The 27,003-nt window shown below is 36.8% G+C and overlaps 1 protein-coding gene across 6 annotated transcripts in view; it reads left to right on the top strand.

Moving 5' to 3' along the window:
* Positions 1-3,349: 3,349 nt before the first annotated feature.
* The window catches only part of HSF2 (heat shock transcription factor 2), a 40,929-nt gene continuing 17,275 nt past the window's right edge, over positions 3,350-27,003 (top strand). For 2 of the 6 annotated variants that reach the window (XM_053904533.1, XM_053904531.1), the window contains exons 1-6: positions 3,351-3,650; positions 17,749-17,857; positions 17,993-18,120; positions 18,984-19,108; positions 21,987-22,062; positions 26,098-26,159. In XM_053904533.1, coding sequence (XP_053760508.1) covers positions 3,558-3,650; positions 17,749-17,857; positions 17,993-18,120; positions 18,984-19,108; positions 21,987-22,062; positions 26,098-26,159 — 593 coding nt within the window. In that variant the 5' untranslated portion in view covers positions 3,351-3,557. Of the gene's footprint in view, positions 3,651-4,027; positions 4,239-17,748; positions 17,858-17,992; positions 18,121-18,983; positions 19,109-21,986; positions 22,063-26,097; positions 26,160-27,003 lie in introns of those variants that run through there. The other 4 variants (XM_053904532.1, XM_019418229.2, XM_019418230.2 and 1 more) reach the window with 4 other exon arrangements.

Raw genomic sequence — 27,003 nt, 5'->3', positions numbered from 1 at the left:
CTCTGTGCAGTTTCCCTTTGGTTTCAGTCATACTATGCTTGAAAATAATCTTTAAAAGCCAGTTCTGCTTGCACTACTGATTCCAAGTAGTTTTGCATAGTTGATTAGGTAGAATTTGTACAGTCTGAATCAGAGGCTTTGAAGCATCAAAGTGTCCCACAATATGTTATTCTGTTTCCTAAGTAAGATCCTAGGCCACTCATATTTTCTGATGTTATTCTAAATCTTCTAAATCTTACACTCAGGCTGCAAACGAGCCACAGATATATTTAGACTTTTAAATTTGGAGTCAACAGGAGGCAATTCACTTTAAGAAAGTGACATTTTTATTCTCTACTATTGTAAATATTTCAGAATTGTGAACTCTGGGTCAAATCTGTTTCTGGTATTTGTGGGATTTGTAGGTGGCAAATAACTGTAAATTAGCTTGATTTGGTTTTCTTCCCTTCCCAGTTTTATAACTGAGTGTCATATAAGTGCAAATGGTTCAATAATGATTTTCTCTTCCCCCCAAAATGTCTCTAGTCAGTGCTTAAAGTTTTCAAAAAGTTTATTAATTACAATTAATATTAAGGATTAGGTTCATAGAAAAAGAAAACAGTCATTTAAATTATTTCTGGAACATCTGGATTTTATTAAGAGGTGAAGGGTGAGTAACAAGAAGTCTGTACATGTTAGCAAAGGAAGGTCAGCTTACTAATTTTTTCTCTATTATAGTGGTTCTCAAGGTCAGCAGCAGCTGCATCACCTGGGAACTTGTTAGAAACCTGCACTTCAGATCTAGTTGGTGGAGTAGGAGGAAAAGCACCAATCTGTTTTTTTTCTGAAGCCCTCCAGGCAATTCTAATGTAGGCTTAAGTTTGAGGTACACTGGTATAAAAGGAAAAAAAAAACATGTTTCAGACTATGAAAGACATGGTTTCAATTCCAAAGCGATGTGATTTTAGACACATCATCTATTTCCTGGTCATATCACCAGGTTTCCTGGTTAACAACTTATCTCCTTAGCTGGTCTCATGAGTGGATAAATACTATCCAAAGTGATACCTGTTTATTTGTTATATTGACCAACTTCCCCCTCCACATGATTTGGATGCATGTTTAAGTTGGAGAGCCACTGATATATAACATGCAATATATTGAAAGCAGACCAGCTACAGAATTTGAAGGGCTCAATGCAGAAGGAAAATGCGGGATACCTTGTTCAAAAATGAAGAATTTCAAGATGGTGACAGCAAAGCATTAAACCAAGCATTAAAGTACAGAGCCCATAACCCACAAGCCTACAGGTTGAATGCTCAAAGAGTAGCTTCTGCTTGTATCTAACCACACCTTTTTTTTTTTTTTAAGATGGAAATACTACAGTGCCATGAAACTAGGCCACATTTTCCCCTCAGACACTACCAATCTTACCTCCTGAGCTGTCACTCTCCATGCTTATTGGCCTCCTATCTTTGCTCCCTGTTGTCTTCCTTTCAGCTATCCATATGCAATTGTACTGTATAAGACCCAACTTAAGGTCACCATCCTCCGTGACATCTTCCTTTACTACCTTAATTTACTTAACTGTCTTTCTAAACTTTCCTAGTATTTTTATGCCATAAATTTAGTTCTTTTTAAAAAAAAAATGACTGCTGATCATTGTGTTTATCCTGTTTCTTGAGTTAGAATGTAAGCATCTTAAGGATTGAGGTGGTGCCAACATCATACAATGGAAAGAGCACAGGCTTTTGAGCTTAATAAACCCTGGGTGTAAATTCCCTCTCTTGTTTGCTAACTGCTATATAGGTAAATTAATTCACTTTTGGGCCTTAGAATCTTCATTAGAAAAATGGGATGATAAAATCTGCTTTATTGGGTTGTTGTGAGGGTTAAGTGAGATAATATGGACAAAGCCCTGGGCATATATAAGTACTCTGAAATGTTAGTTCTTTTATGCAGACACATTGGATGTATCCTGTCATATATCTGATTTTGCTTCAGCAAATAGATGAGGGCTGAACACAAACTCACTATTCAATAAATATTTACTCATTGGAAATTGTATGTATTTTCTTTTTAATGTATTCTTTTTCATGCACCTAGGAAGTAAAGCAATCCTATGGTGAATTTTTTTGAATTTTTAAGTATTTATTTATTTTTGAGAGAGAAAAAGAGAGAGAGAGCACAAGCAGGGAGGAACAGAGAGAAATGGAGACACAGAATCCGAAGCAGGCTCCAGGCTCTGAGCTGTCAGCACAGAGCCCTATGTGGGGCTTGAACTCAGGAGCCATGAGACCATGATCTGAGCTGACATTGTACTTTTAACCGACTGAGCCACCATTTTGTATAAAGTTATTATCTCTGATTTGTTTGTATATTCTTATATTCACATGCTGACTTTTGAAAAAAAAAGGTTTAATTTTGTACAATTTTTTTATATTTCCACACCTATTATCTTACATGGGTAAAAAAAAAAAAAGGGGGGGGGGATAGTCTTATTTCCAGTGAGGAAAAGGGGAAGTCTGGCACTGACAGATTAAGAGATTACTCTAAATTACACAGACCAGTGTAATTTAATATCCACTAAACTGTCCTTGAAGCTGGTTTTAAATTCAGATATGCTGACTCCTTGTTCATTTTTTTTTCTTCACTGTATCAGACAGTCTCTGGGAAACAAAAATATACCTGTTAAGTATATACAGAAATGATTATTTTAATTTATTAAAAGGGTACAAATGAGACTATTTTTATGTTGGGCATATAGTTGGCATTCACTGTGTGTTAGATTAAAAACAGCACGTAAGGTCTATTACCGCTCCTGGTTCACTGAAGTACACACTTAGTTAAGAGTTATTATTCAAATTCCTCTTTTTGACAAACGTATTTTAATGGAACCGTTTTCGCCTAATGAAAATTTAACTGCAAGCCTTATTTAAGACAGTTTCAATTTGGGGCCTAGCACATCACGTTCGAAAGCTGCTTCCCTACCCCGCCCCCCCCTCCCCATGTGAATTATTATACTTCCTCCTGCCTGGCGCAAACCACACTTTGCTTGCCAAACTTATGGCTGAATACCCCCGAGGACTTTCTGTAGCCTCCCAGCCACAGCTCAGAAACCCAAAGCCGTTTCCACGTGAAACAACCAAACACAGTCCACTAAGCCTAAGGTCCGCTACAGTGACGGCTACTATATAAAAGGCGAATGAGAAGGCAGCGCCCCCTTCTGCTCCCACCCCCTCCTCGTCTGCAGCACCCAATCGCTTTTCTTTGTCCTGTGGTCCGCGCCTGGGATTGGTCGGAAGCGGGACCGGCGCGGGACGAGTGCGCAGGGGCCGAACGGCGAGACTTGTCCGTCATGTGCGGCCGCCGGTCCTCCCCGCCTCGCTGCGCGCTTGGCGAGGCTGGGGGGCGGGGCCCGGGAGCTGCTGCGCCTGCGTTGTGGGCGTTCTCCCGGAGCAGCAGCTGCCGCCGCCGCCGCCACCACCACTACCACCACCACCACCGCCGCCGCTGCTGCCGCCACCGCCACCGCCGTGTTCGGGTGTAGAATTTGGAATCCCTGCGTCTGGTTAACAATGAAGCAGAGTTCGAACGTGCCGGCTTTCCTCAGCAAGCTGTGGACGCTTGTGGAGGAAACCCATACCAACGAATTCATCACCTGGAGCCAGGTAGGGGTGAGGGCACGGCGGCCTCCGAACCCCCTGACTAACCGCCTTGTCTCTCTCTCTCTCCCCCCCCTCACTCTCCCCCTCTCTCTCCCTCCCGTGGGGCTGTCTCTCGCGGCCTGCGGCTCGACGCCTTCTGCGCGGCCCGCGGCGCGGAGTGGCGGGGTGGCGCGGGCCCCGGCGGTCAGCCTAGCGAGGGACCCCTCGTATTGTTCGCGCGGGGAGCCGCGGGGGTCCCGGCCGGCGCCGCTGGCTCAGGCCGCGGTGGGGGAGGGGCGGCCCGCGCCGCGGCCCGGGAGGCCCCGTAACGGTCCGGCCCCGTCGGCGTTCGGAACCGGCCCGGCAGGGCGAAGGCGGCCGAGGAGCCGAGGGCGCCGGAGCCACGTTACTGCACACTCATTCTCCGTCCTCCCGCCGGGCTCGCGGGTTACGAATCGCTGAGGGCACACGCAGCCCTGGGCGCGAGGGTTTGTCTGAGGAAATCTTTACCTCAGCGACCCGATTCTCCTCACTAAAAAATACACCCCGCTTGGCGCTGGGTTCTTTATGAGGAGAGCAGTCAGAGGGATACAGGCAAATGTTCAAACGCAGGTTACTGTTTCTCATTGGGTTTCGAAATCTTGTATAGAAAATGGTACAGCATTCTTTGGAAATTCTGAGCCATTTGTATATGTAAACGGATTTTTGTGATTATTTTAGTAAAAGTGCTCTAATAGACAGGTGTTCAGTAACTTGGTGAGAAGCTAACATGAATCACTAAATTTCGCTGAACAGTTACTGGGAGAGTGGGATATGATGCCTTGACTATTGGTTTGATCCCAACTCCGCCACTAAACAGGAATGACCTTAGTCAAGCACCTTATCTTGTCTGGCCTAAGTTTCATCGTCCTTAAGATGAATGGGTTGCCTGGGTGATGCAAGACCCTTCTAGTTCCAAATACAAGATTCTAAGCAGAATGATTATTACATAAATAGTGCATTTGCGTTTGAATGCACTCTCAGGCTGTTGGAATCATTTTGTGAAGCGGAGTGGGTTTTTCTTATCTGTTTGGGGTATTTAGTTGTTTAGAGGGTTGCCGAAGAGTAAGTGAAAACTACCTTCACAGTGCCTGGCACCTGTTAAGTGCTGAGTAAATGTTACCTCCCTTCTTTCTCTGTTTTCTATTCCTGTCCTATTATAGCTCTCACTTTTACTTACTTTTAAAAGGGAGCAGTGTGTTGAGTACATGGGAGTTTCTGACTAGTGTTAACTCCATATTCTTTCTTGTATTACTGTCATTTGTTCATTTCTTTATACCCCTTCTAGGACTTAATTTTTTTGAAGGTCAGTATCATCAGCTGGATGGTGTGTGTTAAGTATTTGATGAATTTTGCACAGTTGTACAAAGAAAGGTGAAAATAAGGAAGCCAGCCGCCAGCATACACTTAAAAATAAACAGATGTCTCATGCTTTTCATCAGTCAGAAGGATTAAAAGTTGACAGGGATGGATCAGCACAGACTGCTGTTACTCAGCCTTGTATTTATTAGAGATTGGACTGAGAGTCTCTCCCACCCAAGCTGACTTTATTATACGTTTTTGGCTTGTATGGTCATTAAAAAAAATAATTCTTATTTATCCCATAGGTCTAAGCTTATGTTTTACTAATTTTCTTATACATAATGGGACAGTTAAAATATAAATTCATTGAGGGCAGAGACCGTGTTGGTACCAAGGACACATTAGGTATTTAATAATGGTGAATCAATGAAATCTTTTGGGATATGTAATGGAAGTGGTAGGGATGATAAAAATAAAATTATGCCTGAAAAGAATCTTAGAGATAATCCAGTTTAGCCTCATCATTATATAGATGAGGGTTGAGGCTTAGGTTAGATTTCTTATCCATAATTACAAAGCTAGCCCATTATTGGAGATGGGACTCTAACATAGATTTTTGACCTCTCAGATCAGTCTTCCATCAGAAGCACTTCCCTTAATACACCTTGGCACAATATTTAGTTTATATCAAAATGTTACCCTTTCACAAGTCAGTGGACAATTCTGGATTAATGTTGTCTAGAGCTTAGCTTAGTTGCTTAGGACGTCTGTCTCTATTACTTTCCCATAGACTTTTCCAAAAGCAGTGTTAACAATGAAATGAAAGGTAAAACATTAATTAAACAATGATGTTAAATGGAAAAAAACTAAATAAGTTACTCTTATCTTTTAAAAGTTGCTATTTATGGTTGTTTCTGGTTTCCTTCAAATGTGTTTTGCTGAATTTCTGTCAAGGTAATTTAGCATTTATACTATCTGAGTGAAAATCATATTAAGACCTTTTAGAAGCAGCAGATGTTTTGGAAACCAGGAAATCTTTTATGCAATTTTTTTTTTTTTAACTTGTGGAAAATAATTTACTCCTCTAGCTTGAGAGTAAGGCAAGGAAAAACTTAACCAACTACAGTTTGAAAAGCTTGGCTTAAGATTCTTGAAGACTTACTCTTAGAGCTAGTTTTTCTTGAAACTTGTAATATGACAAAAATGAAAAATGAAATGCCCCATTATCATGATTAATTATAGAAATATAATCTGAGCAATCAAAATTATACTAAATGTGTTATTGATTCAAATAATAGAAATGTCTTTGGATCAGAGTGTCTTTAAGATATTTGTACATATTTTTTTTCCCATATTCTCCCCTTGAAAGTTTCTTTTTTCTTTTTTTCTTTTTTTAACATTTTCTGTAACTTCAAAATTTTATATAGCTATTTTGGCTCTGGTAGGCAGTCTATTGCCAGAATCAGGGACAGAGATAGTACTGTTGGGCAACTTAAAGCTGTTTTAAATGTAACCAAGTCCTAAACAGAAGGCACAGGTTTAACTTGGAAGCAACTGCAGAAACTTGATATTCAGGGACAAGAGGTTGTAGAAGTTGGATGGAAGTTCTTGCCATTGATAGTGAGGAACAGTCTTTACTGTTACTGAAATTTGATAGTGTATGTCGAAGTGAAGCAGTTATAAAAGCAGGAAAGAACTGGAAGTCATTGTTTTATTAGTGTTATTACCTTTGTCTCTGTTCATATTGTTTGAGAAGACCAAGAAGTGATTTCTGCTAGAGACCTCATACCCATCTGTGCCCTTTGACATTCCTACTTCTCCATCTCTCTCAAATCAGTATAGACAGATCAGGAAATAGGAGGAAAATGGAGCAAAACCAGAATTAGTCTCCTGTTTTCTAGCTGTTTTGAATTAATTTGAGCATCCAGATTCTGATGTTTTGGTATCGTTTTGAGCTTCCCAGAAACCATTGCATTATTACACTAAGTTGAAAACAAGAAAGCCACAGGTGTGCCAGAATAGGAGTAAAATCCACTTTAGATGAATCTACAGAAAAGTTGAAAGATTCATTGATGAGTATTTTCTATTTGCATACATAAAAGGGAGTGAACAAAAGACTCAGAAGGAATGGCTGGTGAACATTAAAAAGTTATGGACTGTTTTTAAAATGTTACAAATTTCTGTTCTGAAAAATGTTTTAGATTAATGGGTTTAAAGTATTAGATTATTTAAGAATATTTTGGATGTTTTTAAATGAGTACCAATTTGAGCACTAACAACTGTTGTTATTTGGAAGCTTGCCAACCTTTATGGGTAAAGCCTAAAAAGAAGCTACCCATCTCTCCCACCTTACACAGTCAGTAGTGGCTTTCTTCCCCTTGTGAAATGTGTTGGGAGAGTTCTATATTCTATTGTTTGAGTCTCACAGGTTTAAATGGCAGTAAGATGGAATTTTTGCACTCCGAGGTTATCTACTAATTGTAGAGTGGAGACTGAAGGAATGACATAAACAGATACACAGAGTATGAGTGAAGGAGGGTTGTATGAGAGAGGGAGAGCACGTAAAAATATAAGCAAGGGGCATTCATCTGATAGGATCCAAGAGTTAAACTTCTAAAAAGATAATTTGGTCCACTGTGGCCAATGATTCATTTATTTTGTTACAAATATTTATCATGAGTATGTTATGACCAGCAGTGTGCTAGGTACTTGGAATTCATTCACTAGTGAACAAAGTGGTTTTATAAACCTTATATTCTAGTGGAGGACACTGATAATTAAAAAGTAAGCAAACACAGATAATATAATTTTAGTTAGTGGTAAGTACCATGAAGGAAATAAAGAAGGTTAAAGAGAGATAACAGTTAGGACTAAGTAGGAGACAGAAGTCACATAGTATAAAAGAAGGAAAGAATTACTTTTAAATATTTTAAACAGGGAAAATGTAGAATTACTAACTATATCAGAGGAATTGGAGTAAACACTCTAAAGAATATAGGGCTGGCAGTTATAAGAATATGACTATGTCTCACTTAATGACAAAGAAACCACCGGTGCCACTTTAGTGGAACTTATTGGAAGCTCATCCTTCAGAACTTGTGGGAGAAATACTCCTTTAAGGCAGCAGTTTGCAAACTATTGCCCATGGTCCAGTCATCTGTTTTGTAAATAAAGTTTAATTGGAACATAACCATTCTCAATATATTTACATATTGTCTATAAGGTATTATTACCTGCAAGCCCAAAATATTTACTGTCTAACCCTTTAAAAAAAGGTTTATCAGTCCTTGTTCTAGAGCACCCTTGAAAGCTATTCGTGGGGACATGTCTTGCTAGAAATACTCTGGTTTGAAACCATCGAAGGGAGAGAGAAAGCTGAGGGAAGCTTTTGGCCTTCTGCTGCTGACCTTCTGTACTGCAAGAGCTAGGTGCTGGAGGATGTGCCTACACTGTAGGAGCCTGCCAATGTTGAGGAACCAGGAAATAGGAAGGAGAACCCCCCTCCTCTTATAATCTCTTTAGTATCTTCTATTGACAAAGCTTATCACCATGCCTTCTAGAAAAAGATATTTAAGGGACCCAGCCCCACGGTTGCAAAACAGACAATGAAAAATGAATTTGGAGCAATAAACTGATAACTAGCACATAGTTATCTGGGATTTGTGGGCATTTTAGGTAGATCGATGAGAAAAGCCTCTCTGAGGACATGATGTTTGAGCAGACACCTGAACAATTAGGCCAGGCGAAAGAGAATGGCAGATGTAAAGGCTTTGAACATGGCATGTTCATGTGATTGGAGAAGGCCCCTGTGATTAGAATATCTTTAGAGAATGTGAGATTGAGGTTAGAGAAGTAGCAGGAACAGATGGTATAGGGCCTTAAGGCTGTAGTAAGAAGATTGGAAATCTAGGGAACTAGTTTGTAGATTATCACAGTTTTCCACTATGGTATTGAAAATAGTGTAGCTGAAAAAAAAAGAAAAGAGTGTAGCTGAGACTAGGGTATTTGCGGTGCAGATGTGAGAAGTTGTTGGATTTGGTATCTACTTTAAAGGTAAAGCAGCAGAATTTACTAATAAATTGTCTGGAGTACAGGAAAGACAGATAAGAATTAAGAATGACTCAGATTTGGCCTAAACAAGAAGATAAATGATACCATTTGCTCAGATGGGAGAGTATTCAGAGAAATGCAGGTAGAGATTCTGTTTGGCCGTATTAACTTTGATATTACAAATGAACACTAGTGTTACTTGAAAATTTAGCTTACATTTTGTTGACCATACTTATTCATATGACTACACCTAATTTCAAAGGAGGTAGGGAAGTTCAGTGCTAGGAAGGAAAACAGGAATATTTTTGAACAGTCTGAATGAGTTCTACACTCCAAGACATCCACGTGGAAATGTTGAATATGATGTTTGAATATAAGACACTGGCATTGGAGTTTGTGAGTGGTAAAGCCATGGGACTGGATGAGATCATCCAGGGAGAGAAATGGAGATGGAAGGAGCTAAAAGACAGGCCATTCTGATTTTTAGAGGGCAGGAAAGTAAGAAAAAGCTAGCAAAGGAGATTGAGAAGGAACAGTGCAATAGGAGAAAAACAAGGGAGTAAGGTTATAGTAGTTAATGGAAAAAAATGGTTCAAGATAGAGAAGATGGTCAACTGTGTCAAGTGCTATTATGAGTATTTTTATATACCTCTCCTGGTGTGTATAAGCAAGAATTTCTTTAACGTATATATAGGTACCTATGTTGAAGAGTGGAATTGCTCAAAAATAAGATATGAACTCTTCGACCTGAAGATAGTTCAGATTGTTTTCCAAAGAGATTAAACACTCTTATACTTAGCCATGCATGAGATTTTCCATTAATTCACATCCTCAAAACTTGATATTATCATTGTTCTTAATTTTTTACTGATCTAGTAGATGTAAAGTGTTCTCTCAATGAGGTGTTAACTTATATTTCCCTGATTACTAATATGTTCAAACACCTTTTCATATTTATTGGCCATATGTGTTACCTATTCTATGAAGTATGTGACCATTTTTCTATTGGGTGGCTTATCTTTTTTTTTTTTTTTTAATGTTTATTTATTTTTGAGAGAGACAGAGAGGTGAGTGGGGGAGGAGCAGAGAGAGGAGATACAGAATCTGAAGCAGGCTCCAGGCTCTGAGCTGTCAGCACAGAGCCTGACACGGGGCTCAAACCCACAAACCGTGAGATCATGATCTGAGCCGAAGTCGGACGCTCAACCGTCTGAGCCACCCAGCCGCCCTTTGGGTAGTTTATTTTTTAATATTTGTAGAAATTCCTTGTATATCCTGTATATACATTTTGGAGGTTTATGTGTTGCTTCTATCTTCTCCTAGTTTGAAGCTTATCTTTTGATGAGTACAAGTTTTAAATTTTAGTATAATTTAATATATTCATCTTTTTTGTTCATGCTTTTTGTTTCTTCTGGATGTTTTTTCTTACCTCTACCTCAGGGAGAGAAAAATACTTTTCTATTTCTCTTCTTTTTTTCCTGAAAGTTTTAAAAGTTTGCATATTTTGTGTAAGTCTTTAATTCACTTGGAATTGATTTTTGTGAGTGGTGTAAGGAATTCAGTTTCATTGTTTTCCATATAAATACTCAGTTGTCCTAGCCCCTTCATTGAGTAGTTCCTTCTTTCTGTGGTGATGTGTATTGCTACCTATGTCTTATAGCAAAATTAATCACAGGTAGATACTGTGATTTTGTTTCTAGGGTCTCTATTCCATTCCATTGAACTTTTTTTTTTCTTCCCTCATCGCATGTCTTACTGTAGCTTTATACTGTCTTGCTTTTGGGAGGGCAGCTTATTCCTCAGGAGTACCTTGACTCTTGCTGGTCTTTGTTCTTCTGTACGTGTTTTAATATATATTTTTTTACATTTATTTATTTATTTATTTATTTTATTTTATTTTATTATTTTTTTTTTTTTAATTTTTTTTTCAACGTTTTTAATTTATTTTTGGGACAGAGAGAGACAGAGCATGAACGGGGGAGGGGTAGAGAGAGGGGGAGACACAGAATCGGAAACAGGCACAGGCTCCAGGCTCCGAGCCATCAGCCCAGAGCCTGACGCGGGGCTTGAACTCACGGACCGCGAGATCGTGACCTGGCTGAAGTCGGATGCTTAACCGACTGCGCCACCCAGGTGCCCCTACATTTATTTATTTTTGAGAGAGACAGAGCACAAGTAGGGGAGGGACAGAGATAGAAGGAGACACAGAATCCGAAGCAGGCTCCAGGCTCTGAGCTGTCAGCACAGAGCCCAATGCGGGGCTCGAACCCACGAACTGTGAGATCATGATATGAGCCGAAGTTGGACGCTCACCCAACTGGGTCACCCAGGTGCCCCTCTTCTGTATGTGTTTTAAATTAAAGTTCCACCAAAGAAAATCTGTTGGGATTTTAATTGGAATTGCATTGAAACTAAATCAGATTAGGGAAAATGGAAGTCTTTATGATATTGAATATTCCCATAAACAAGACATGTTTTAAAATTCATTTTGTTTAATAAAATTATGTATTTTGGGCACCTGGGTGGCTCAGTTAGTTAAGTATCCAACTCTTGATTGCACATCAGGTCATGATTTCACGGTTTGTGAGATCTTGAGCCCCACGTCCGGCTCCGCCTTGACAGTGTGAAGCCTGCTTGGGATTCTCTGTCTCCCTCTCTCTGCCCCTCCCTTGCTCGCGCACACGTTCTCTCTCAAAATAAATAAACATTAAAAAAAAGTTTTTAAATAAAAAAAAATAAAGTTCTTTATTTTTTGGTAATTGGGTCTTGCACATCTTTGTTAGATATTCTTCGTAGGTATGTTAAGACATTGTAAGTGGAGGGGCGCCTGGGTGGCTCAGTTGGTTAAGAGTCTGACTTCGGCTCTGGTCATGATCTCATGGTTAATGAGTTTGAGCCCCACATCAGGCTTTGTGCTGACAGCTCGGAGCCTGGAGTCTGCTTCAGATTCTGTGTCTCCCTCTCTCTCTGCCCCAATCCCGCTTACACTCTCTCTGTCTCTTAAAAATGAATAAACATTAAAAAAAAAAAAAAGATGTCGTATGTGGTATTCTTTAGTTAAAAGTACATTCTGGCTGTTGCTGGTAGTTAGAAATACAAATAACATTTGTATGTTGATAGATAAACCAGTGGGCTAATCACTTTACTCATGTGGGTCTTTTAAGTGTACATCCATGAATCTGTGAATGGTAGTTTTGTTCTTCCTTTCAGAGCTTTATACCTCCAATTTTTGTCTTTTTTGTGTTGGTAAGACCTCAGCATGTCAAATAGAAGCAGTGATCACAGATCACTTTTTCTTATTTTTAAAAGAAATGTTTTTTATATTTTTCCCTTAAGTTAACTAGCTGTTAAAATTGAGAGTTTTTAATTTATCTTTTTGTTGTTAATGTCATACTTATGACCCTTTCCCCTCTCAGTCAATTGCCAGGAAGGAGGATACAGGAAAAAAGTTGATTTTGGTGAGTTAGGAAGATGGATTTGATATAGACAGTAGGTTGAGAACATGGTGAATTAAAGAACATTATGCAGAAATGTTAACAGTTGAAAAATCCAAGTGTGAAGTTTGAGATGGGGCAGAGATATAGATGTGATCATTTATAATAAAACATCATATTTAATAAAGTCAGTACATTGCCTAGGAAAAGAGTGTAAAAGGTGTCATGATCAAGGATAGAAACCTAAAAAACACACTACCTTTGATAGGTGAAGAAAATTGAAAGGAAACATGAGAGAGGGTAGACCTGATAGTATTTAGTTTCAAAGTCAAAAGAGTAGAGTATTTAAGGAGGAGATTGTCAGTAGTGCCAAATGAAATGCCACAAAGAGGTGTGGGAAGATCAGGACTGAAAAGAAGGCATTGAATTTGGCATTTGACATTTTAGAAAAAAAATAGTTTGAGTAGAGTGAGGGAGAATGAAACCAGTTTTTAGCAGGAGTAAGTAGATAGTACTAAATTGGAGAAGGGGGCTTTGAAATAAATTTAAGTTTTGCAGTGAAGGAAAAGACAAATGGGGTGAATAGATTGAGAGGGCAGGAAGGTAAAGTTTTTTTAGATAGGAAAAAGCATGCATTTTTAATTTTAATAGTTATTACCTAATAACCAATTCTGATTATCATCAAACTTTAAAAATTTTGCCAATCTACTCAGCTGGTTAAGCGTCCAACTTCAGCTCAGGTCATGATTTCTCGGTTTGTGGGTTCAAGCACCCATCAGGCTCTGTGCTGATAGCTCAGAGCCTGGAGCCTGCTTTAGAGTCTGTGTTTCCCTCTCTCTCTGCCCTTCCCCTGCTAGTGCTCTTTCTCTTTCTCTCTGTCAAAAATAAATAAACATTAAAAAAAAATTTTCAAATTTTGCCAGTCTAATAAGAGGAAATCATTATTTGTTTTGCTACACAATTATAATGAGATTGGGCCTCTTCTAAATTTTACGTTGGATTTTTCATCTTACTGATTTTTTATAAATTTTTAATTAATGCAATTAACTGTAATAAGTATCTAAAATATTTTTATGTTAATTTTCAACTTTATTGAATTTTTTCTAACTCTCTTAATAGTTAGGTTTAGTTTCAGACACAAATAGTAGAAATTCAAACAGTGGTTTAAACAGAATAGAGATGCATTTTCCTTTTAAGTCTGAGGATACCCAGTCACATTCTGGTCTTCACCCATACTTAGTTTCTCTACCTCAGGGTTGCTGAAGCTTTTAGTCATTAGCTTCAAGTTCCAAGCAGGGATATGGGATATCGGGGTTTGACACTTTGAATCTTTCCCCTTTTAGAACCTTTTCTGGAAGCCCCACTGAGTCCATTCTATTTATATCTTAATTGCCAGGGGTATATTTGGCTGCCTCTTTTTGTAAGTAAGGGGGACTGAGAAATGTGGTTGCAAATCAGACAAAATTGTGATTCTGTTCATAACAAAGTAGAGGATCATTTGTGTTTTTCCAGATGGATCTCTTTGTTTTTAAGGGTAAATAGTGTTCCTCTGTGTGTGTTGTGTGTATCAGTTTCTTTATCCATTCTTCCATTAAGGGACACTTAGGTTGTTTCCGTATCTTGTCTATTGTAAATAATGCTGCAGTAAACATGGGAGCACAGATAATGCTTTGAGATACTGATTTCATTTCCTTTGGGTGTATACCTAGGAAAGGGGTAGCTGCATCATGTGGTAGTTCTATTTTTTATTTTTTTGAGGAAACTTCATGGTGTTTTCATAATGGTTATACTGATTCACATTACCACAAACAGTATATGAAAGTTCCCTTTTCTTCACATCCTCACCAACACTTACTTTTTTTTTTTTTAATAATTGCCATCCTACCAGATATGAAGTAGTACTTCATTGTGGTTTTGGTTTTCATTTCCCTGATGGTTAGTGATGTTGATCACCTTTTTATACACCTGACGGCCATTTCTGTATCTTTGGGAAAATGTGTATTTGGGTTCTTTTTTAATCTGTTTGTGTCTTTTTCTTTTTTGGCTGTTGAATTGAATGTGTTCCTTACATATTTGGAATATTAATCCCTTATCACATATATTGCTTACAATTTTTTTCTCTTATTCCGTTAGGTTCTCTTTTTATTTTGTTTTCTTTGCCGTGCAGAAGCTTTTTAGCTTGATGTAGATGTTAGCTTGACTATAGTAGTCCTTTCTCTGTGTGTATAAATATATTAAATCATGTTGTACATCTTAAAAATATACAATTTTAGCTTTAAAATAACAAAAATCAAAAGGAGTTAGAGAAATTTGGGAATAGGGTTGGCAGCTAGCAGTTTCCATGAATAAATTATAAATTATTTACCACTGTGGCTTCTACGTTTACTTCATACGCCCAAAAGCATGGTTGTGAGCTTTGAGTTAGCATTGAGCAGTGAGTTAGCATTGAGCTTTTGTTTTTTTCTTTCCAAATGGAAAGTTTATGAAATCATCCTTTTTTCTCCAGATTTTCCCCCTGATATGAATGCTACTTGTACTTATTACACATATAATTATATTCATTATTATATGTTATTACATATTATTATATAATATAATATATTGTAAATATAATTCTCAAATAGATTTGCTTATGCTTCTGTTCTCTCTAGTCCATTTTTTCTTTTTGACTGTCTCTTCTTTAGTACAAAACTCTCGTAAACACTAATCCTTTCACCTTTATAGGGTAAGGTTAACATCTCTCTTCTCATTGTCTTTAGTATTTTCTTGCCTATTGTTACATAATTATTTTACAAGTGAACTTCAGTACCTAATATTTGGTTGTGTTAGCATGTTTTCACCTCGTCTCCAAAATTTTCTTCTTAATTGAGAATTTAATGTATTGGTTAATTAGAGAGAATTGACAGCTTTACAGTTTTTGTCCCTCTGTAGTTTAATGTTCTCATAAACATTGTGTATATTTTTAAGACTTATTTTTAGGTATGTGACTTTTTTCTATTGGAATCTTTCTATTATTGATTTCTTTATTCTATTTTAGTTTTAAATTGTTATGGTAAAATGTACCTAACATAAAATTAACCATTTTACCCATTTTTAAGTATACAGTTCAGTGGCATTAGGTACATTTACAGTGTTATGCAGCCATTGCTTCCATCGGTCTCCAGAATGTTTTTCAACCTTCCAAACTGAAACTTTGTACCTTAGACAATAACTCCAAATCCTCCCTCTTCTTAGCCCCTAATAACCATTTTGTCTCTATAAATTAGACTATTCTAGATATCTCATATAAGTAGAATAGTACAATATTTGTCCTTTCATGCCTAGTTTATTTTATGTAGCAGGTCTTTAAAGTTCATCCATGTTGTAACACCTGTCAGAATTTTCTTCCTTTTTTTAAGGCTGAATAATACTGTGTGTATATACCACATTTTGTTTGTCCATTTATCCGTCAGTGGACATTTGGGTTGTTTCTACTTTTATTTTTTTCAATGTTTGTTTATTTTTGAGAGAGAGAGAGTGCAAGCAGGGGAGGGGCAGAGAGAGAGGGAGACACAGAATCCAAAGAAGTTCCAGGCTCTGAGCTGTCAGCACAGAGCCCAGTCCGGGGCTCAAACTCAAGATGGTGACTGAAGCTGAAATCACTTAACTGAGCCACCCTGGTCCCTCAGGTTGCTTCTACCTTTTGACTTTTGCAATAATGCTACTATGAACATGGGTATACAAATATCTGTCCAAGTATCTGCCCCATTCTTCTGGATACATAGTAGAATGGTAGGATCATGTAGTAATTCTGTGTTTAATTTTTTGAGGAACTACCATACTGTTTTCCATAGCAGCTCTACTATGTTTTACATTTCCACCAGCAGTGTGTAAAGGTTTCCAGTTTCTCCACATCCTCTAGCATTTATTTTCTGTTTATTTGGTGTTTTTAAAAATAATTGCCATCCTAATATTGTAAAGTGGTGATTGTGGTTTTGGTTTTTATTTCCTTAATGATTAGTGATGTTAGACACCTTTTTGTTTATTGGCCATTTGTTTATCTTTTTTGGAAAATACCTACTCAAGTCCTTTTCCCATTTCTGATCGGGTTGTTTTCTTTTTGTTGTTGAGTTGTAGAAGTTCTTTATTATAGATATTAACCCCTTATCAGATACACAGCTTGCAAATATTTTCTCTGATTCTGTTGGTTGCCTTTTCACTCTATTGATGGTGTTCTTTGCACAAAGGTTTTTAATTTGAGGTAGGCTTGTTAGTCGGTTTTTGCTTTTGCTGTCTGTGCTTTTGGTGTTGACCAAGAAATCATTGCCAAATCCAAATAAAGCTTTTTCCCTTAAGTTTTCTTCTAAGATTTTTATAATTTTAGGGGTGCCTGAGTGGCCCAGTCAGCTAAGCATCTTCTGACTCTTTATCTCAGCTCAGGTCTTGAGCTCAGGTTTGTAAGTTCAAGCCCAACTTTGGATTATGTGCTGGGGATGGAACCTGCTTTAAAAAAAATTTGTATACACACACACACACACATATATAATTTTTATAGTTCTATTTCTTATGTTTAGGTCTTTGATCCATTTTGAGTTAATCTTTGCATATGGCGTAAGGTAAACTTTGTTCTTTTGATGTGAGTATCCAGTTTTCCCAGCATCATTTGTTGAAAACTGTCCTTTTCCCATTGAATGGTCTTGATGCTCTTGTAAAAACTCTTGGGCTTTATATGTAAGGGTGTATTTGGGGGCTCTGTATTCGATTGATCTGTCTTTCTGTGTTTATGACAGTATCATACTGTTTTGATTACAGTATTGTAAGTTTCAAATTATTTTTTTGGTATGCCAGAACACTAGTGACTTTAAATATTAATTAGTAACCAGATATCTTACTGAATTCTTTTACAGTTTTTCAGTTGATTGTGCAAAGATATGTCTGTTGCAGATAACAATAAAATATGACTTCCTCTTAAATTTTACCTGTTTTTGTCTAATTACATTGGCTTTAAAATAATGTTAAATAATTATGTTGGCTACGTATAGTATTTCTTGTTTCTGATTTAAGGGAAATTCTTCTCTAATATTTTACCATAGTGTATGATACAGCTTTTGGTTTGAGACATACTCTTATTAAACTTCTGAGGTTGACATTAAAAAGCTTAATTACAGTTTGGCACTTAATTACAGTTTGTTTCTTGTTGCTGTTAATAGGAATAAAATATTGATCTGAAAGTGTCATAGAAGGACTGCCCAGTTTTGGGATTCATATGTATCACCTCTTAGGACTTCAACTAATTGACTTTTTGTGTTGTTTTTCAGAATGGCCAAAGTTTTCTGGTTTTGGATGAACAAAGATTTGCAAAAGAAATTCTTCCCAAATATTTTAAGCACAATAACATGGCAAGCTTTGTGAGGCAACTGAATATGTGTGAGTATGGATAGCAGTTTATTTGGAACACTGTCATCAATGGATTAAACCATTTTTTCCCATTAGGTTGATAAGCAAAAAGGAAATCTTTTACTTTGGTCTATTTTAGTAATCGAAATTTTTACTCTTTTTCAGATGGTTTCCGTAAAGTTGTACATATTGACTCTGGGATTGTAAAGCAGGAAAGAGATGGTCCTGTTGAATTTCAGCACCCTTACTTCAAACAAGGCCAGGATGACTTGTTGGAGAACATTAAAAGGAAGGTGAGCTATCGTTAATGTGATTTATTTCGGGCATTACCATGTAGCATCTTTGGCCAAGACTTAATATTTCACCTGTTGAAATTAAGAATGTACAGAAATACACAGGTGTTCCTTGTTGGGATGACTTAGATTAATAAAGCTTTCATTATTTCACTCTATTTTGTATTTTTTCTCTGCAGTCAACTGTCCTGAGGGCTTAGTCTTCAAATACCTTCTAGAGGGAAGGAAAATCTTTACATTCTGAGGATTGAGGAATCATCCATATTGGGATGGTTCACTCCTTCTAATTTAGCTTAAAAATGTAAGCTCCTGCTAGAATGTCCACTCTCTGGAGGGCTTTTTCTTTAATTCACTGCTAAATATCCAATGTCCAGAATAAGTCGCTTGCATTATAGTAAGCACTTAATAATACATTTTTAAATGAATGGTATCTTTTGCTGAAATAAAATATTTTACTAAATCCACAAAAGAGAGGGGAGAAAAGAGCTAATGGACCATGAAAGAAAATGGGCTAGTGTGCAGCTGTTACTGCATAAATTTAATTAAACATGGAATGTGATAATAAAGAGGCTTGAGGAAATTACAGTGAGTTTGGCGAAATGGAACCAAAAAAAAAATGCCCCTAAGTTGTTCCTGTTCTTAGAAACTTTTCCACGTTTAAAAAAACAAAAAACAGATTGATTATTTCTTATTCTTTCTCTTTGCAAAGCTATGAATTTTATTCTTTTTATAGCGTCCTAACCTGAGCGTTTTGGAACTAAATCTAATTTCCTGAATGGGCTACAAAACTCACTTATAATAGGGAAACTTTGAATTACGAATATGGTGTTTAGTACTTGATTTCCTGAATTTGTTTTCAAAAGGTTTCATCTTCAAAACCAGAAGAAAATAAGATTCGTCAGGAAGATTTAACAAAAATTATAAGTAGTGCTCAGAAGGTTCAAATAAAACAGGAAACTATTGAGTCCAGGCTTTCTGAATTAAAAAGGTAAAGTATTATTTCCAAATATAATCTTAATATAGGGGCTGGTGTTTATATTTGTGTGTTGGGGGTTGGAGGTTAGTGCTTTAAGTACTTAGATCACATTGTTGAAACCAAGATAAAAGGTCATTTTTCTGTAAGTATTGGTTCCCTTTAATTTTGATTTATAGCCCTTGACTTTACCTCAATATTATATTTTCTTAATGGTGATCAAAAGAATTTAGGGCAGTTAAAAACAACATGATGCACGAATCTCACTGATGAAATAGTAGATCTTTAAATTGTTGTAGGAAATATGATTCTACTTAAGTTAGATTTCTTATGATGTTCATACACATGAGGGCACACAAAGCATAAAAAATTCTACATGTGTTACTCATCCTTTTTTTTTTTTATGGTGGTTTCATAAGACTTTTCTGTGTGGCCCATCTCTTAGGAAAAAATAGGACAAAAAATAGGGAAAAAGGACACATGAGACTTGGCCTACTTGTTATTTATTTTACATAGACGTGGTAAAGTGTTATTTGAATCTTTGATCTACCGAAACATGCTTTTGCTTTATTACAATTTTGGCACCATTATTTGCCACAGTAACAACTTATATGTAGAATAGATGTACTTACTTCTTAGTAAGTAGTTAAGATTTTTTCTCTTATCCTAATAGGTGCCAAGGTCTTGAGAGTAATTTAAGTTTTATGTATTCTCTCCCATTTCAAGTGTGGGATTAGTTCAGCTGTCTTAACTCACGTATCTTCATTAAAAGAGTAACCTTGGATATGATTCCCTTTTTTGAATAAGCCTTAATTTTAAGCTGTCCCATTTTGCATCTATTATTTAATCATCCCAGTTTATTATATGTGTTTTGTGTCTGCTGAGGTACCTTTTGACCCAATTCCTTGAATCTCAGGTTTAGCTCTTAAGGAATGATCCTAGATTCATCCTATAAGTTTTAGAGGTAACCATTCTTCTATTTATGTTTTAGTAGGCAAATAGATGATAGTATCTTTAAATATTTGAGTCCGGGGCACCTGGGTAGCTCATCAGTTGAGCATCTGACTTTGCTCAGGTCATGATCTCGTGGTTTGTGAGTTTGAGCCCCATGTCGTGCTCTGTGCTGACAACTCAGAGTCTGGAACCTGCTTCGGATTCTGTGTCTCCTTCTCTCTGCCTCTCCCCCTTTCATGTTCTCTCTCTCTCTCTCTCTCTCTCTCTCTCTCAAAAATAAACATTTTAAAAAATGTGTTTAAAATTTAAATATCTGAGTCATAAAAAGTACTCTAGTTATTCATTAAGTATTAAAGTTTCGTTTTCAGTACCCTCTATGTGTAAATCCAGTCCCTTTTGTAATAGTTTGGCTTGAGGAAGATGGATATTATGGAAATTAACAAGAGCAAAAATGAGAGCGTTTAATAGGTAGATTATCTTTCATGCCTTCTCAGTGTTATCATTGCTGCTAACATTTAATAGTTGCATGTTTAATAAAAGTAGTCAGTGAAGGAAATGAAGGTACTACTAGGCAAGTTATTGATTTGTCATATATTTAGACATGCTTTAAAAAAACTTGTTTTAGTGTTTCTGTGCTTGTGTTTGAAACAGATTTTAAGATAGACAGTTTTAGAATCTGATAGACTTAGATCGGCTTCAACATTTACTATAATAAATTACCTGTGTGATTTTAGGCAAGGCCTCTCAATTCTTGAGTCTCAGTGTCCTCTTCTATAAAAGAGTTAATAATTCCTTTCTTGACTGATTTTAGAGAAGTTTAAGAAATACACATAAAATGCTTAGCATAATGCTTAGAGCATAGGAAGTGCTGGGTAAATGTCACTTCTTTTAAGAATTCTTTTCTGGGGCGCCTGGGTGGCTCAGTCAGTTATGTGTCTGACTTCAGCTCAGGTCATGATCTCGCGGTCTGAGTTCAAGCCCCGCATCGGGCTCTGTGCTGACAGCTCAGAGCCTGGAGCCTGTTTCAGAATCTGTGTCTCCCTCTCTCTCTGACCCTTCCCTGTTCGTGCTGTGTCTCTCTCTGTCTCAAAAATAAATAAACGTTAAAAAAATTAAAAAAAAAAAAAGAATTCTTTTCTAAGGGTGCATGGGAGGTTCAGTTATTTAGGTATCCAACTTCGGCTCAGGTCATGATCTCACAGTCTGTGAGTTTGAGCCCCACATTGGGCTCTCTGCTGTCAGTGTGGAGCCAGCTTTGGATCCTCTGTCTCCCTCTTTTTGCCCCTCCCCTGCTTGTGCGTGCACGCTCTCTGTCGGTCTCTCAAAAATAAATAAACATTAAAAAAAAATTAAAAAAAAATTCTTTTCTAAGCACAAGTCCTAAATTCACTTGGTAGCCACAGTTGAAAGGTTGTTTTATTTTTTAAATAAGAAGTAATGAACCACATTGTCAGAGAAGTAAATTGCCTACTACTATATGGATGCAGGCATGACTCTTACATTTTTGTGTTTATATTGCCAACAGTAGAATATACTATAGTTATGAAAGGATGATTCTGCAGCCGTGTCAAGATAGTTGTTATTTTATGTAATCGAGCCAACATTTTTCTAGTCTCAAAAATAATAGTAAAAGTTCACCGATATCCTTTTTTTTTTTTTTAATTTTTAATGTTTATTTATTTTTGAGAGAGAGACAGAGACAAAGTGTGAGCAGGGGAGGGGCAGAGAGAGAGGGGGATCCAGAATCTGAAGCAGACTGTCAGCACAGAGCCCAACGTGGGGCTTAAACCCACGAACCGTGAGATCATGACCTGAACTGAAGTTGGACGCTTAACTGACTGAGCCACCCAGGTGCCCCAAAGTTCACTGGTATTCTTAATATCTTCATGTCTGGCTTTCTGAAATTTTTTTTGTTGTTGTTTCTTAATAAATGATGTAGTGAGAATGAGTCCCTTTGGAAGGAGGTGTCAGAATTACGAGCAAAACATGCACAACAGCAACAAGTTATTCGAAAGGTAAGCTTTTTTCCACCATGACTATAATCTGCCTTTGTTTAATTTGTGTACCATTTGTAACCTAAAAAAGTGTGTTGAATAGTCAGTGATTGATTTTAATTTCTTATATATTGGGTGCATATAGAGTAGTGAAACTCTGAAGTCAAACAAATTAAATTGTGTTATATTTTCATTTTAATAAGAAACACTTCTTACTAGCTTAATATGGTTGTTCCATATTCTCAACTAAAGTCTTATTAGCTTTATAGCCTGATATAACAACTTTAGAGATACTTTATTTTGGGGAACATAATATGTTACAAATTTCTTAACATTTTTTACTATGAAAGATAGCCTTACTGTGTGGGTTCGTTATTTTTGTTTTTACTATTTTTTACTTAAAAAGGTATGGATGTGATCTTGAAAGACAAATGACTAAAATTTTCAAATCAGTTAACCAGAATATGAGTTCAAAAAAATGAATTATCAGTGTATACCATTATTAGTTTCTGTAGAAAAGCAGTTAATGTAGTGTATTATAAAATAAATTCTGGATTTTAGTATCTGAGCTGAAAATTACTGGGAGAACTGAAAAATCTCTCTGTTGCATTGTGTCCTTGTGGTGTAGTCTTTTCATATCAGCTTTCATATGTTAATAAGAGTTGAAACATAAAAGTAATTAAGGCAGCTATTTTTTGCTCATGAGTAAACTAGACTCTGAAGTTTAAGCAACAGGTTTTGGGTGGGGGAAGGAAGGGTGGGAGGTCTTTAGCTAAAAATAGAGTTATGACTGACTGGATCTGGGTCTAGTGAAGCAAGCTTAGAACAGAGACGAATGGTTGCAGCCTTTGGCCTGTAGTCAAAATAGATATACTAGGTTTTCCTTTTTGTTTTTTTCCAATCAGTATGCAAGTGAACGGTTGAATGTTGAATTCAGTTGTAAGTGTTTAGTCTGAGTGCATATATTTTCAAAGCTTCCCTAAAGGTAATTCCAGCATGCAGCCTTGTTAAGAATACCTGATTTAAAATGATAGATATATCCTAACCTGTATTTTATTTTTTAAAATATCTTAATTTTTCTCAGAAAATAATGTTTTAGTTAAATATTAGCTTATAATACTACATAGCTTTTTTTTTCCCTTAAAGTCAAAGATAGTTGGTAAAATACAAAGATAGTTGGTAAAATGTCATGAAAGTTGACATTCTGTCTGCTCAAATCTGAGTTTGAATATTTGTGGTTTGGTGGAACTAGGGAGTTTTCATAATGCTGGAGTTGGTTCATAAGTTTGCCATTTACTCTTTTGTCTTGGCTCAATTGGAATAGTATATGTGAGTTACTGGTATAGGTGCCTGTTACAGGACAGGAAAATAGTACTGGTTGTAGAACTTGCCAGGTCCAAAAGTTAGAGGCTGTAAATACTGTAAATGTTAGATGACTTCAGCAAACAAGCTTTGTACAACGTGATGCAGAATTGTCATGAGAAGGGCACCTGGGTGGCTCAGTCGGTTAAGCATCCGACTTCGGCTCAGGTCATGATCTCATGGTCCGTGAGTTCGAGCCCCGTGTTGGGCTCTGTGCTGACAGCTCAGAGCCTGGAGCCTGGTTCAGATTCTGTGTCTCCCTCTTTCTCTGACCCTCCCCCGTTCATACTCTGTCTCTCTCTGTCTCAAAAATAAATAAACATTAAAAAAAATTAAAAGAATTGTCATGAGAGAACTAAGATGAACAAATTTCAGAAGAAATTTAGCCAGTGATTCATGATCTTATGAATTCAACCACTAATGTTTTTAGAATTTTTCTGTAATACTTATTTATAAATTAAAAACAATTGAGGTCAAATTATTTCATTGATACCTTTAAGCTTAAATTTAAGTTGTCTTCTCATCAGCTATCAGTCAACATTTTCTTTTGAATAAGGTTAGTGACTAACTTCCTTTTCATAGACTCTAATGCTATCTAATTCTTCATTTAAAATGTCTATATTTGGGGTGCCTGGGTGGCTCAGTCGGTTAAGCGGCCGACTTCGGCTCAGGTCATGATCTCGCGGTCTGTGTGTTCGAGTCCCGCGTCGGGCTCTGTGCTGACAGCTCAGAGCCTGGAGCCTGTTTCGGATTCTGTGTCTCCCTCTCTCTGACCCTCCCCTGTTCATGCTCTGTCTCTCCCTGTCTCAAAAATAAATAAAAACGTTAAAATTTAAAAAATAAAATAAAATAAAATGTCTATATTTTTCTCCGTGGAAAAGTTCATTTTGATTCTAAGGAATACTACTTAGTATCCCCCTTTGGGGGTGAGCACACAATATTAAAGCCATGCACATTTCTAATTGACAATTCTGTATTTTAGTCATATAATTACATTTTACAAAACTTATAGAGAACTTCCTTGCAAAGAGTCTAAATAGTCCTCCACTCACTTTTGGCTTTTATTTATAGCCTGTCAGTAATGTACTGCTTTTCATAGTTCACCATGTGATTCTCATCTTTTTAGCTCCTTTGGGAAATTGACAGTAAATTTCAAAGCACACCCCAAGCCAAGCACACTACAATCACGTCAGTGTCACCTGGAGGACTTGCTAAACATACATTGTTGGACCCCATCCTCAGAATTTCAGATTCAGCAATTCTGGAGTGGGGCTGAGAATTTGTCTAATACTGCTGGTCCATGGACCACACTTTTTTTTTTCTTTTTTTTTTTTAACTTTATTTATTTATTTTGAGAGAGTGTGCATGTGAGCTGGGGAGAGGCAGAGGGGCAGAGAGAGAGAATCCCAAGTAGGCTCTGCCCTGTTCTTGCAGAGTCTGAGACAGGGCTCAGTCCCACAAACCATAAGATCATGACCTGAGCCAAAATCAAGATTCAGAAGCTCAATCAACTGACCCACACAGGCGCCCATGGACTGCACTTTAAGAAACATTGTCATAAAATGTGAAATATTGTTTACCTGTCTTGATTTGTTTAGTAGTTTTTTTCCTTTTAGATTTAATCCAACTCAGAAGATTAAACCAGCTTCTTTTGATTGGCAGTGTGTGTGTCTTGGATATTTAAGAGGAAAACCATCTAAAACAAAATCTTTACGTTGTTTATTTGAAAACATATGTATTCTAACTTTAAAGAAAAAAGCATATGTATTCCAACTTTTAAATTGTGAATTTATTTTTGGATAACCTCTAACTGTATTTGGGGTTTATTTCTGTTGCTGTATAATTAGATATTTCATGGCAATATTTTGTATTAAGCAATAATTTTTCTAGAATCAACCAATAAGCGTTTTCTTTTTTTTTTTTTTTAATTTTTTTTTTTTCAACGTTTTTTATTTATTTTTGGGACAGAGAGAGACAGAGCATGAACGGGGGAGGGGCAGAGAGAGAGGGAGACACAGAATCGGAAACAGGCTCCAGGCTCCGAGCCATCAGCCCAGAGCCTGACGCGGGGCTCGAACTCACGGACCGCGAGATTGTGACCTGGCTGAAGTCGGACGCTTAACCGACTGCGCCACCCAGGCGCCCCCAATAAGCGTTTTCTACCTTGAAAATTTTATGCTCTATTCTGAAAGAGCTGGCAGTTTCTTTTGCCTCTAATTTTATTACCCAGTGCAAGAAAAATGTTCCAGTCACTTTTTTTTCCCCCATCATAATCTTGAAAGAATTTTAAGTAGAAAGTTGGGATCTGTATCCAGGCATGCTTAGTACTTATCACCAAAACAAATAACTGAATTGAATATTGGATAGATAAATGGGTAGGTGGGTGGGTGGTTAGATGGATGGATGGATGGATGGATGGATGGATGGAGGTAGGTAGGTAGGTAGGTAGGTGAATGTCTTAAGCATCTTGGTATTACAGGTAGCTGCAGCTGTCATCATAGGTTATCCTTCTGCTTGGAAACTGTTAAATTTCTTTAGATATCAATTGTAAGATGCACTCAGATTACAGATATGTTAATATGTGAGAAATTATGTGACTTAGCATGTAGTATTTGAATTAATTTTGTAAGATTTGTAATATGGACTAATTAAGAGTCTGCGATGGAAATTTTTTTGTTTATATTTTCCTTTTAGATTGTCCAGTTTATTGTTACGTTGGTTCAGAATAACCAACTTGTGAGTTTAAAACGTAAAAGGTAAGATTTTGTGGTAAAACACTTTGACTTATTCATGGACAAGTAAACATTTTAGTGTTTAACATGAATGGCCTACATTTGCTTAGAGTATGCCTGTTGTCCCAGATGCACAGTACTTCCTTGTTAATTTATACTCTCAACATTTCAATACTAGTGTTATTTCCTCCTGCTGTCATCCTGCTGATGTTTTTGAAAGATAAGGTAGCCTAAATGACCACTTTAAACACACATATACAGTTAATAAAGAATCCATTTTTATTCACATTAGCAGTTTAATGTATCATTAGATGGCCTGAATGAGGGAAATTTAAAAAACAGGTCATATATTGAAAAAAAATAAAAAAATTTTTTACTTGATCTCTCTTATGTTTAATTCACTAATAAGGGATTTAAAAACCTATATATTGAATGTAGCTTGTGATATCTATAAATGTTAGTAACTCCGTTGTTACCACTAAAGCTTAAGGATAATGGATAAAGGAATAGTTGGAAAGCAGATAAAGATCTTGTAAGGCCATATTTTAGCAAAGCTTGTTTATGTTTACAACTTAGGCTGTGGCCTTAACTCCTTCCACAAACTAGTTCTCATGATATTACCTATTTGTTTTTTTACTATGTAAGTACAGTTCATAAAGAGTTATTCAGTCAGCAGTGAAGTATATCCAGAGAGACTAGTTTTTTATATTTATTTTAAGAAAAATAGTCCAAAAGAATGGTGAAATAAAAGTCCTAAACACAGTCATCCTCTATTTCTATTCCTAAGATGTGACCATTTTCTTTAAAGAATTTTTTTTTTTAATGTTTATTTATTTTTGAGAGACAGAGAGAGAGTGTGTGCAGGGGA

The sequence above is a fragment of the Panthera pardus genome, unplaced genomic scaffold (assembly GCF_024362965.1).
Source record: "Panthera pardus isolate Hobbes unplaced genomic scaffold, ASM2436296v1 HiC_scaffold_17, whole genome shotgun sequence".
Lineage (NCBI taxonomy): Eukaryota > Metazoa > Chordata > Mammalia > Carnivora > Felidae > Panthera > Panthera pardus.
Note: the sequence above shows the minus strand (reverse complement) of the source record. Positions and strands in the feature narration are given on the sequence as shown.